Raw genomic sequence first — 11,609 nt, forward strand, 5'->3', positions numbered from 1 at the left:
CCTCCCTCTTTCCTACTTATTTTTTAAGACCTGAGGCCTCTCTGTGTGGCCCAGGCTGGCCCTGAACTCTTGGGCTCAAGAGATCCTCCTGCCTTAGCCTCCTGAGTTCCTGAGATTACAGAGACCCCACTGCATGCCTAACCAGGCCACTTCTGACCACCCTGACTGATGTGTAGGAGTGTTTGCGCTTTGCTTTGCAATGACCTCAGGGGCCTTAAATGCCCGCATGACCCGATTCCCAGAATTTACGATTATTGGGTTTGGTGCTGTAAAATCTCTTGTTTTATGTCTGAGCAGTAGATCTGCTAATCCTGTGTTAATACTGCCTCTTACCCTAATCTTTTGTTTGAGACTCTCCTTGTGCAGCCCAGGCCGGCCTCAATTTGTGCATCTCTGTCTCAGCCTCATGCAGGGCGCCCCTGCCTCTCCTAGAGCTGACCAGTCTAGGACCAAGGCAGGAAGGGAGGCGTCGCTGTGTGGGTTGGGCTGCCTGGGCTCCGGGGTGAGCGCTGGCCTAGCTGCAGGAGGCTCTGAGGTCCAGGCCCAGTATCAAGGGCAAAGGACACAAGGGAGGAAGGGAAGGAGGCAGTACGTACCTCGGCCCCACAGCTAAGCCTCATCCTGTCCCTTCCCCAGTGCCAATGTCACCTCCTCAGTGGCCTCTTTTTTTTTTTTTTTTTTTGCGGAACTGGGGATCAAACTCAGGCCCTTGCACTTGTCAGGGAAGTGCTTATTCCACTAAGCCATCTCCCCGGCCTCCCTTTAATATTCTTGTGAAATGGAGCAATTAGGAAGTCACCTCAGCACTCTGGAGCAAGGGACAGAATTCAAAACACACAGGGTTCAGCCAAAAGGCTCACAGGAAATTTAATCGATCACCATAGGAAATTCAGGCTATAAAAACATTCTATACAGTGGTTTAAAAAGCAGAACTGTCCCCAAAGCATCTACCTCACGGGGGGAGCCCGCCACAGCCCGTGCTCATCACCTTTTACAAAGCTGAGGCAGCTGGGGCTGTGCAGGACCCCCGGAAGGGTCACCATTGTAGCGGGGGGTGGGGGGTTGCAAAAATAAATAGATTTCACACATACACACGCACATACTCACACAGTAAAGGTCTCAACAAATACACAAAAGTGCAAACTTAACACCAAGCGCACTCCCTGCGCTTCGTGTTTACACCCAGGGGCCGCAAGCGCCCTCCAAGGTTGGGCACAGGGATTTGTCGCTGGGTCCTGACGCTCAAGGATCCCTGGGGACTTCAGTGCCATCCTCCTCGGGAGGCAGCTGCACCTCACACAGCCTCTCACCACACCAGCAGCCTTCCTGCCTCCACGCCTCGAGCCCAGGAGCCCAGGACGGACAGATTCTCACAGGGCGGGCCCCTTGCTTGCTGGGGTGGGGTGACGGTGTGCTTCCAGGGAGGTTAAGGGCTCTGCGGCATTTGCATAGAGGCAGAAGTCAACTGGGATGACAAAGAACGGAGGCTTGGGGCTGGCTCAGTGGTGCAGCGTGTGCCTGACACCCCAGCACCCTGGGAGGCGGAGGCAGGGGATCACAAGTTTCAAGGCCAACCTGAGCAGTGACTTAGTGAAACCCTGTCTCTAAAAAAAAAAAAAAAAAAAAAAAGAAAGAAAGAAAAAAGAAAGAAAGGAAGGGCCGGGGATGGAGCTTAGTGTGAAGGCCCCGGATTCAATCTCTAAATCCAAAGGAAAGAAAAGAGGGAATGAGGGAAAACGGCTATTCAGAGCTTCATAATCACAGGTTTGAAGTATCCATCACCCTGGCCTCTCCTGCCCTCCCCATACAGCAGCTCTGCGTCCACAGCCGCCCAGCTGGGTGGGTGCTGCTCGTCTGTGATAGCCAGCACTCGGGAGGCTGAGACAGGATTGCTGAGTTCAAGGCCAGCCTGGGCTACATAGCGAGACACCCATCCCAAAAGTAATGACAAAAGAAACCCAAAAAGAGCCGGCCACTTCTAGCCAGCAATCTGTCCCAACGCAAGCAGCGAGCGGCAAACAGTGCAAAATAATTGCGCACGCCGTGCAGCTGTGACCCGAAAAGTGCAAGGAGCTAAGGGAGGGGCAGGGCTGGGATCCGCTGGCGGGGTCCTGGGGCGCCCCCAGGGGCTGCGTGCGTCCCGTGGCGCAGGCACTTCCTAACTGTTAAGGGCGAGGGTGATGCAGGCTTGCTTCTCCTCGGCAACTGGCAAAGTTTTGGCGAGTGGATGAATGACTGAGTTGCACTTGGTCGGCGGCGGCGCCACATCCAGGATCCCTCTGTATCCTGGGTAGCAAGGGTCCCCTGAGTCACTGTCCTGGCTTCCCAGGGTGCAGGCCCCCCGATCTGGACGGATGGCAGGGTGAGGCAACAGCGGGGAGGTAACCGGCTCTCCTGAGTTGAGGGGCTGGGGGGCGGGGGAGCGCGCGGCTAGCACCTGCCCTTCCTTGCTCCTCCGCCCCGCGGTGGGCCTGTCCTTTGGTCCTTCATGCCAGGAGAGGAGGGCAAAATGAGCCTGGCGTGGCGGCCATGCCTGTCATCCCAGCACCTGGGAGGCTGAGGCAGGAGGGGCACTGAGTTCAAGGTCGGCGTGGACTACATACACAGCGAGGCTCTGTCTCAAAAGACAAAACAGGGCCGGGGAGATAGCTCAGCCACATAAGTGACTGCCTGGCAAGCATACATCCTGAGTTCAATCCCTGGTGCTGCCCAAAAAAAAAAAAAAAAAGGAAAAGAAAAAAGAGGGCAATGTCCACAATGAGGAACCCGCTCCTCTCTGTCTTTTCTGTTCTCCTTTGTAGGGAAAGAAGAAAGAGCCCGACCGGATCCCATTGCGCAGGCGCCGTTCCGAGTCCAGTTCTGCCTCCCGGACCAATAAATATATAAAACAAAGGCCGGGCAGGCAGGTGCTGGGCTCGGCCGCCGCTGCGGGGCCTTTGGTCTCTTCGTGCTCCGAGTGGAACGCGACGGCTCCCAGGCATCAGGTGTGAGGCAGGGAGGTGACGGTCGGTCAGTCGGTCGGGCGATCAGGGGCCGGAGACAGTGTCCTTCCTGGTCCCGAGGAGGGGTGGGCTCGGGCTCACGCCATGTCGTCCTCCAGGCTGACCATCTGTCTCTGCACAGAGCGCAGGACGCAGCTCAGCGCGCAGCTAGCCCGGCGGGTCCCGCCCTGGCTCTGCCGGGTGCGCTGTGCACCCCTGCGCCGTGCATCTCCTGCGCGTCGCGCCCTGCCCCGGGGTCTTTGCACACGGCAGTACCCTCTCCGAGACGCCCACTGTGGACCCCCATCTGAAATCGCGCCTCCTCCCCCACCTCCTGGGGCTGGGGACCCCAGACGCTCACCGAGGGGTAGGTGTAGCCATCCTGGCTACGGCAGATGTGCACCTCGTCCTCCGTGGTCTTCTGGTACACCGGGTTGTCAAAGTTGATGCTGTTGATGCTCTTGAGCCGCCAGTTCTTCCAGAGCAGGAAGGCACCGAGGCAGAGGAGAGTGACCAGCCCTGGGGAGAGGTGACCATCGCATGCGTGCTCCAGAGGGCAGCCCGGCCAGGCCAGGCCTCCCAGCCTTTTTACTTCACTGTGTTGTATTTATTTATTTATTTATTTATTTGCTGTTTCTAAAATTTATTCTTTTTATTGTTTTTAGGGAGACCATGCCTTGCCACCTTGCCCAGGCTGGGCTCAAAGTTGCAATCCTCCTGCCTCAGCCTCCCAACTGCTGAGGTTACATGTGTGCAAGGGGGCTGTGCCTTTCTTTGAAGGGAAGGTGACCCCGAGAGGCTTGCTTACCAATAGGGAGGGCAATGGTCAGGGCCCCCATACCACGCGATTTCTTATCCCCTCTGCCAGCGGTGTTGCCCACACCTATGGGGGAGAGGGAAGGGTGACAATAAGACCAAGATGTAGATAGGGACACAGAAAGCAGAGCAGGAAGGTGACAGTCACACGAGGAAAATGCCTGGTACGCCTTGCTACCCTGTTCCAGGCTAGCCTGGAACTTGCTAGGATCCTCCTGCTTCAGCCTCCCAGTGCTGGAAGACAGGCGTGGCTACCACGCCCAGCCTAGAGTCAAAATGCTGAGGTGGACTGCAAGGCTCCGGTGCCACCTTGGAGAAGCCCCCCACGGGCCTGCGGTGAGGTGGTCTTTCTAGAAACTGCATTCCCAGGATGAGGCTGCCCAGCCACTCCTGTGTCCCCTCCCTTCACAGCTGATCAAAGTTTCAGCTAAGTAGGGGAGGGAGGGGATTTGAAATTTGTCTCTTCTGCTAGAAAAGTCCCAGGCTGCTAATGGAAGCCTGGCGCCCCCTTGTGGTCGGGAGCGCAAACTACGGGTGAATTCCCAGACCAGTTGGGGTTCCGCCAACTCCTAAAACAGCTGGCGTGGAGGGCCAGGTGCAGGCTACAGTCCTTTAAGTCCCTTATATAAAAGGACACGGTCTTTGCGCAGAACTCCACCCAGGGCCAGGGAGATAGCTCAGTAGAATAAGCGCATGCCTGGCAAGAGCAAGGTCCTGAATTCAATCCCCAGTCATTCAAAAAAAAAAAAAAAAAAATCTATTTCTTTTGCAGTATTGGGAATCAAATCGAAGCACATTCTACCACTGAGCTGCATCCCCAGCCCTTTTTATGATTTTAATTTGAACAGGGTCTTTTTAACTTGCCCAGGCTGGCCTCCAACTGTGATCCTCCTGCCTCCGCCTCCTGAGCAGCTGGAATCACATGCATATGCCACTGTGCCCAGCTAACATTAGACCCATTTTACAGGCAGAGAAACTAAGGCTGGTGAGACAGACTCAACAGTCCCAGGGAGCCCAATTGCACCCTAACTATGTGACCCCAGCCCTTACCTTGGTAGGACCTTGTCACAGACTCCGCTGTGCTGAGCTCAGGGGTGGACACAGGCTGCTCAGATGTGCTGGGGGTGGGCTGCTCATGTGTGCGCTGCTTCGGCCTGGTAGTGGGCGGCTCTAGTGTAGTCAAGACAGGCTCGGCCTCTGCCGGAAGAAGGCAGCATTTCCTGAATGCCGTGGGCTCGGGGCCACTTTTTATTTTTTTGAGACAGGGTCTTGCTATGTAGTTCAGGCTGGTCTTTTTTTTTTTTTTTTTTGCGGAACCAGGGATTGAACTCAGGCCCTTGCGCTTGCCGGGGAAGCGCTTATTCCACTGAGCCATCTCCCCGGCCCTTCAGGCTGGTCTTGAACTCACAGCCTTGCTTTCCCACTGAAGAGCAAAGAGGGCTCAGAAGGTTCCAGTTGCGGGCCATGAAGCCAGACCTGTGGCCCTACCTGTGCGACAGCTCCTCATGTCCTTGGCCAGCACCAGACCATCAGGGCAGACACAGGTGAACTTGGGGGAGTGGGGGCTGATCTGCGGGGCTGGCAGGCACAGGTACTGGCAGCCACCGTTGGGGAGGGCTGTCCTCTCACACCAGTTCACTCCTGGGGTGGGAGAAGATAGAAGTCACGGTGAGACTGAGACATCGAGCAGACTGGAAGGTTCTAGAACATTCCAGAAAAAAAGAATTTAGGGCATGGGGGGAGGATCTGGAACATTCTGTGAAAAATCTGGAAGATTCTAGAACATGTTTCAGAAAATTCCATGCAGTGTATTATTTGTTGAAACTGTACTTCCGATTTGATTTGAAACTGTCTCATTGCTATCTGTTTATCAATAAAACTTTGAAAAAAAAAAAGAAAATTCCAGGGCACCTCAGATAACTCTGGAGACTAAGAATACAGGTGATCCATCTTTACCTTTTGGCTGTGTGACATTGTGGAACAGGACAATATCTTCAGGCGAAGACAGGTTTTCAGCCACTAAATGAATGTCCATGCCTGTGAGGCGGTTGACACTGAAGATGGCTTCATTCATGATGTCTGTCCAGAATATTTTGTCCTAAGCAGGCATTAAGGAAGATGATAAATGTCATTAACAGCTGGCATAGGACACAGACCAGGGTCCCCCTAACTCTCTGAGAAGCACAAGTAGGTGGTAGCATCATTTCTTCTTGTTTTGCTGTATAACTGTGATAAAACACATGACATGCAATTCACCATATTAGCCTTAAAAAATGTTTATTTTATCGATCTATCTATCTATCTATCTATCTATCTATCTATGTTTGTTTCCTGCTGCTGGGGACGAGACCCAGGGCCTTGTGATGCTAGAGCACCTGACAGAGCTCATTTCAAAATGAAAAATATAATTGCCTTGCTAATTTGTCCAGGCTGGCCTCAAATTCCTAATCCTCCTGCCTCAGCCGCCTGATTTGCGAGGATTACAGGCGTGCACCATGGCGCCCAGCTTCATCGTAACCATTTGGAAGGTGCCATTTGGTGGCACTGATACTTGTATCGGACAACCACCCCTTCCAGCCATCTGCAGGCTTTTTCATCCCTGCTAATCTACAACTGTCCTCATTAGAAATGGGAGCCACCAGCCTGACCCCCCTCGCCCCCCCTAGTCTGTGACTCAGACCAACTGGGACCCTGGGCAGGTGGGATCACAGATGAGCATAGTTCATTCCACACCACGTCCTTAAGGTCCAACCACATTGCAACCTTCAACTTGAGATCCTCCTGCCTTGGCCTCTCAAGTGCTGGGACTATATGCTGTGTCTCATCTCCCTGACTCACTCTATCTGGCATCTTGGGACCTCTGGGCTCCTGCCCAAGTCAAAATGACCATGAAATGGTAACATTTTGAACTGATTCAGGACATCAAGGCAGCCACAACAGCACCAAGTAGACACGCACAAAAGAGGACTCCCAGAACTCTCCAGAAACTGGTGAGAACACCTGGGCATGGCGGCGCACGCCTATAATCCCAGGGCTCCTGAGGCTGAGGCAAGAGGATCGCTGTAATTCCAAGGCCAGCCTGGGCTACATGATGAGTTCAAGGGGAACCCAACAGTGAGTCCCTGTCTCAAAAGCCACAAAAGTGACAAGATGGATAAGTGTATTGTAAGTGAAGGACAGGACATGAAGGAGATGAATACGGTGAGCCTTCTACTGTAATTAAATTCTTCTCGAGACAGGGTCTTGCTATGATGTTCAGCCTGCCCTTGAGCTCACTTTGTAGCCCTGGCTGGTCTCGAGCTCCCAGTGATCCTCCTGCCTCAGCCTCCCAAGTGCTGGGATTACAAGCATGCACCACCATCACACCCAGCTTTGTAATTTTTTTTTTTTTTTTTAAACCTAAAGCATGCACGATGTTTTTAGGTCACATCTCATACTCAGACTGAATCAACAGCTGTGACTTCTCTACAATTCCCAGGTCTCACCTCAAAGATGGCTAACGAGAAAGGGTGCGCCAGCTGCTCCTCATCCTCCAAGATGGTCTTCCTGTTCCCACCATTGACATCGATACTGGAGATGGAGTGGAGTTTGGAGTCAACCCAGTACAGGCGGCCACTAGAGAGATCTAAAACACACAGGTGAAAATACGTAAAGTTGGGGGGGCCCATTAGCTCAGGTGTTTAAGTGCCTGCTGAAACAAAGCAGTCAGGCTCAGGATGCTGTGGTTCGATGCCCTCATCCTCAAGCCAAACCAGACCTGCCCTGAAGGCATCCTGAGCACCCACCCCCCAAAAAAAATCCTTCTACCATTAGGGGCTGGGGAGATGGCTCAGTGGAATAAGCACTTCCCTGGCAAGTGCAAGGGTCTGAGTTCAATCCCCGGTTCATCCAAAATAAATAAATAAATAAATAAAATCAAGTGCATAGATGGACCATGAATATTTACATGTAGATGCCAGAGGTTAGAATAAAAAGGGTCATCAGATGGACCAGAAAAGTCTAGAAAGTTCTAGAAGATTCCAGAAAGTTCCAGAAAATTCTAGGGCACTGACAGTGATGAGGTCAAAAGTGTAGTCTTTCAACTGGGTTATCTGCCTCTCAAATATGAAGCTCTCAAAAGACCTAGGAAAGAAGAAGCGCCTTAGAAAAGGAGCTCAAGGGGCGGCCGGGGAGATGGCTCAGTGGAATAAGCGTTTCCCTGGCAAGCCCAAGGCCTGAGTTCAATCCCTGGTTCTGCAAAAAAAAAAAAGAAAGAAAGAAAGAAAAGGCGCTCCATCCACCTTGTCACCCTGAAGGCCCTACCAGAGCTTTGACCTAAAGACCTCATCCCACCCTGGAGACTCCCAGCTGAGAAGAGGGCTGCTGTGCATCCTGTCTGGGCTGTTTTAGGAGCAGCTGGGACTCCACAGCGTCCTCTAGATGGTGTCCAACCTCAGCAGGGACAGCCCTCCCGTGAACGTACCCAGTGTGATGCCATTGGGCCACTCAATGTTTTCTGTCACAAGTGAGTAGATGTCTACGCCGTTCAGTCCCCCTTTCTCGATCTTGGCGGGCATCCCCCAGTCTGTCCAGTACATGAAACTGGTGGGATAACAGGGAGAGCAAAGATGAGGCCGCTCAGCAGGGCAGGTCCCCAGCAAGGCTGAAAGAGCCAGGCCTAAACTTGGGAGTCAGGCTTTGCTGGGGAGCTCCAAAAGTCTATTTTTCATAGGTTTTGGTTTTGTTTGTGTTTAGTTTAGGTTTTTTTTTTTGTACCGGGGATTGAATTCAGGACCTTATGCTTGCCAGGCAAGCGCTTATTTTACTGAACTATCTTCCCCAGTGTTTAGGTGTTTTTAAAAAGTTTTTTGGCACAGGGTCTCACTGCGTAGCTCACACTGGGCTTGAGCTTGACACCTTCCTGCCTCAGCCTCCCAAGCCCTGGGTCTGAGGGTGTGCACCACCCCGCTCAGGCTATCAATGTTCCTAATCTGTCACTGGTGTTTGCTACCCTTTCCTGTGCCTCATCTGTAAATTAGGTTTCACCGCAGGCAGCAGATACAGGAAAGGGTGTTGTCTATGAAGGCCAGGTGAGGCGTCAGGCATCCACAGGGGACTTGGATTGTGGGTCAGTGCCTAAAGCCAAAAAGCTCTCTTGTTCAGTCTGGGTCCAGGCAGGACACCGCCACCCATGGGCTCGTAACCTGCCCTAGCCTTCCAGATGTGGATATCCACGAGGCTGAAGCAGGTAGGTCCCCTTGAGTCTGAGGTGGCCCCAGCTACATAGCGAGTTTGAGGCCGGCCTCACTCATGTTCTCCACCCCTCCCTCCCTTACTGCTGCAGCACCTCTGAAATTGTGACCCCTGTGGTCGGGGCAGATGTGGCCAGACAGGGACAGAGAATATGAGAAGGGCACAGGGTGAGGTGTGCCACCGGGACATGGCCATTCAGGGACACAGAGCTCCCCACACATGAGGCCCCAAACTAACCTCACAGAGGAGCTGCCCTTCGCCCCTCTCTGCACAGCCTCACCTGGCTCGGAAGGCTGGGTCTCACATACGAGTTGTGATTTTCATTTGTCACTTCACATCTAACTTACAATGATAATTCAAATCTAATATACTTTGCCAGGCGCAGTGGTACACTCCTGTCATCCCAGCACTCGGGAGGCTGGGCAGGGGGACCAGCTCGAGTCTGGGCTACACGGTGAGCCCAAATCCAGCCTGAACTACATAGTGAGACACTGTCTCAAAAAACAAACAGGGCTGGGGCTATAGCTCAGGGGCACAGCCCCTGCCTGGCAAGTGCAGGATCATGAGTTTGATCCCCGGTACCAAACAAACTAATACACTTTGAGGCCAAACACAGTGGTGTGGATCTGTAATCCCAACTCTTCAGGAGGCTGAGGCAGGAATATCACTAGTTCTAATCTAGCCTGGGCAGCTTGGTGAGTTTCCACCTCAAAAAATTAAAAGAGGGGGCCGGGGAGATGGCTCAGTGGAATAAGCGCTTCCCTGGCAAGCACAAGGGCCTGAGTTCAATCCCCAGTTCCGCAAAAAAAAAAAAAAAAAATTAAAAGGTTCGGGATGTAGCTCAGCAGGAGAGCTTTTGCTAGCACTCAGAAGGCCCTGGGGTCCACCCCCAAAATCCCTCTGAAAAAAACCCTAATATACTTTGTTTTTTTTTAAATTTATTTATTTATTTATGTGTGTGTGTGTGTGTGTGTGTGTGTGTGTGTGTGTGTGGCCAGCTCAGCCCACCAGGGGGCGGGGCTGACTGGCATGTGGTGCTGGGGGATTGAACCGTGGTCCCTGTGGTTTGCTAAGCTTGTTCCAAGTAGGTGCTTTAGACCACTGAGCCATCTCGCCAGCCCCTCTAATATACTTTGAAATCAGAACACATAAGTTGGTTTCCTTTGTTTTTAGCAAAGGCCTTGCTGTGCAGTCTAGACTGGCCTCAAACTTACAATGATCCTCCTGCCTCAGCCTCCTGAGTTCTTTCCTGATCCCTTGAGCTCTGCTCAGACCTCTTCGAGAAGCTCAGGACAAGCCCCATCTACCTGGGACACAGATATGTCTAACTGTCACCAGCTCGGGGACCCTGGGGCCCCGCCCTCTGTCCCCACCAAGCTCTGAAACACACACGCACCCGTGCACGGGGTCCACCACGATGGCCCTGGGCTTGGACCCTTTCTTCTGGACCAGAGTCCTCCTCTTCACGCCCCTGGTGTCGGCCACGGACACTGTGCCGGGGACCGAGTCTGTCCAGTAGATGTTACCATGGATCCAGTCCACAGCCAGCCCGTCGGGGGCCTGGAGGTCCCCACTGATGACCGTGTCGTGGGCAGCCGGGCTGGAGGCTCTATGGATCTGAGTGCTGAGGCAAGAGAGGCAGCGGTACGTGAGGCGAGGCGCCTAGCACAGGCGGGCACAGTGGGCACAGCTGGCACCACTCACCTGTAGATCTTCCTCTGGGACAGGTCAGACCAGTAGAGCCGGTTGCTGGCCACCTCGGCATCCAGGGCCACTGCGTACTTCAAGTTCGAGACGAGGCTGGTATACTCGCTGCGGTCCGGCGTCATCTTCCGCACCTCGTGGCGGTTGGTGAAGAGCAGGTAGGCGATGGAGCCTGGGGACCCGGGAAGGCAGGGAGGGAACCCGAGGGAACATGGTTTTTAGGTCCTGAAGGCTGAACGCAGGGGTTCCCACTGGTGAGCTCCACCCCCACCCCTTCTCATATGGTTTGCTTTGAGCACATCTGCCAATCCGCTAAGGGCTCGGACTGGGTTGAAGCATGGGGTCCTCCTGCCTCAGCCTCCCGAGTGCTGGGATCCCGGATGAGCTCAGGCCTGCCTCCCGCTTACCGACAGCCTTGCAGGTGCTGGTGCTGGGGTCCATGTGGAAGCCGTCCTCACACTCGCACTTGTAGCTCCCCTCCAGGTTCACGCACAGCTGGCTGCAGGTGTCGGGGTTCTGACATTCATCGATGTCTACACAGAGACAGGGTCTCACCCTGGTGCTCAGGCTGGCCTCAGACTCACTGTGTAGCCCAGGCTAGCCTTGAACTCAAAGCGATCCACCTGGCTCAGCCTCCCAAGTGCAGGCATCGCAGGCCTGTGCCTCCATGCTCGCTACCAGTCATTCTTCAAAGCATATTTTGGGCCAGCCAAATAGCTCAGCGGATTAAAGCACCTGTGAGCAGGTGTAGGGGTAGGGGGTTTGATCCCCAAGCCTGCTGTGCTGGCCCTACCCCTGGGGCATGCTGAGACATCGATGGAGACTGGGCATGGTGGTGCACACCTGTAATCCCAGCTCTTGAGAGGCTGTAAACAG

The 11,609-nt window shown here is 53.6% G+C and overlaps 1 protein-coding gene across 1 annotated transcript in view; it reads right to left on the reverse strand.

The window, feature by feature from the left end:
- Positions 1-2,744: 2,744 nt before the first annotated feature.
- Ldlr (low density lipoprotein receptor) overlaps positions 2,745-11,609 on the reverse strand; it is a 24,074-nt gene continuing 15,209 nt past the window's right edge. Inside the window, exons 8-18 of the mRNA XM_023717191.1 lie at positions 11,141-11,266; positions 10,734-10,905; positions 10,426-10,653; positions 8,260-8,378; positions 7,283-7,422; positions 5,754-5,895; positions 5,286-5,438; positions 4,848-4,994; positions 3,790-3,864; positions 3,343-3,500; positions 2,745-3,115 (exon numbers count right to left, since the gene is read on the reverse strand). Coding sequence (XP_023572959.1) covers positions 3,080-3,115; positions 3,343-3,500; positions 3,790-3,864; positions 4,848-4,994; positions 5,286-5,438; positions 5,754-5,895; positions 7,283-7,422; positions 8,260-8,378; positions 10,426-10,653; positions 10,734-10,905; positions 11,141-11,266 — 1,496 coding nt within the window. The 3' untranslated portion in view covers positions 2,745-3,079. The remainder of the gene's footprint in view (positions 3,116-3,342; positions 3,501-3,789; positions 3,865-4,847; positions 4,995-5,285; positions 5,439-5,753; positions 5,896-7,282; positions 7,423-8,259; positions 8,379-10,425; positions 10,654-10,733; positions 10,906-11,140; positions 11,267-11,609) is intronic.

Source organism: Octodon degus, unplaced genomic scaffold (genome assembly GCF_000260255.1).
Source record: "Octodon degus isolate 3935 unplaced genomic scaffold, OctDeg1.0 scaffold00050, whole genome shotgun sequence".
NCBI classification, from domain to species: Eukaryota; Metazoa; Chordata; class Mammalia; order Rodentia; family Octodontidae; genus Octodon; species Octodon degus.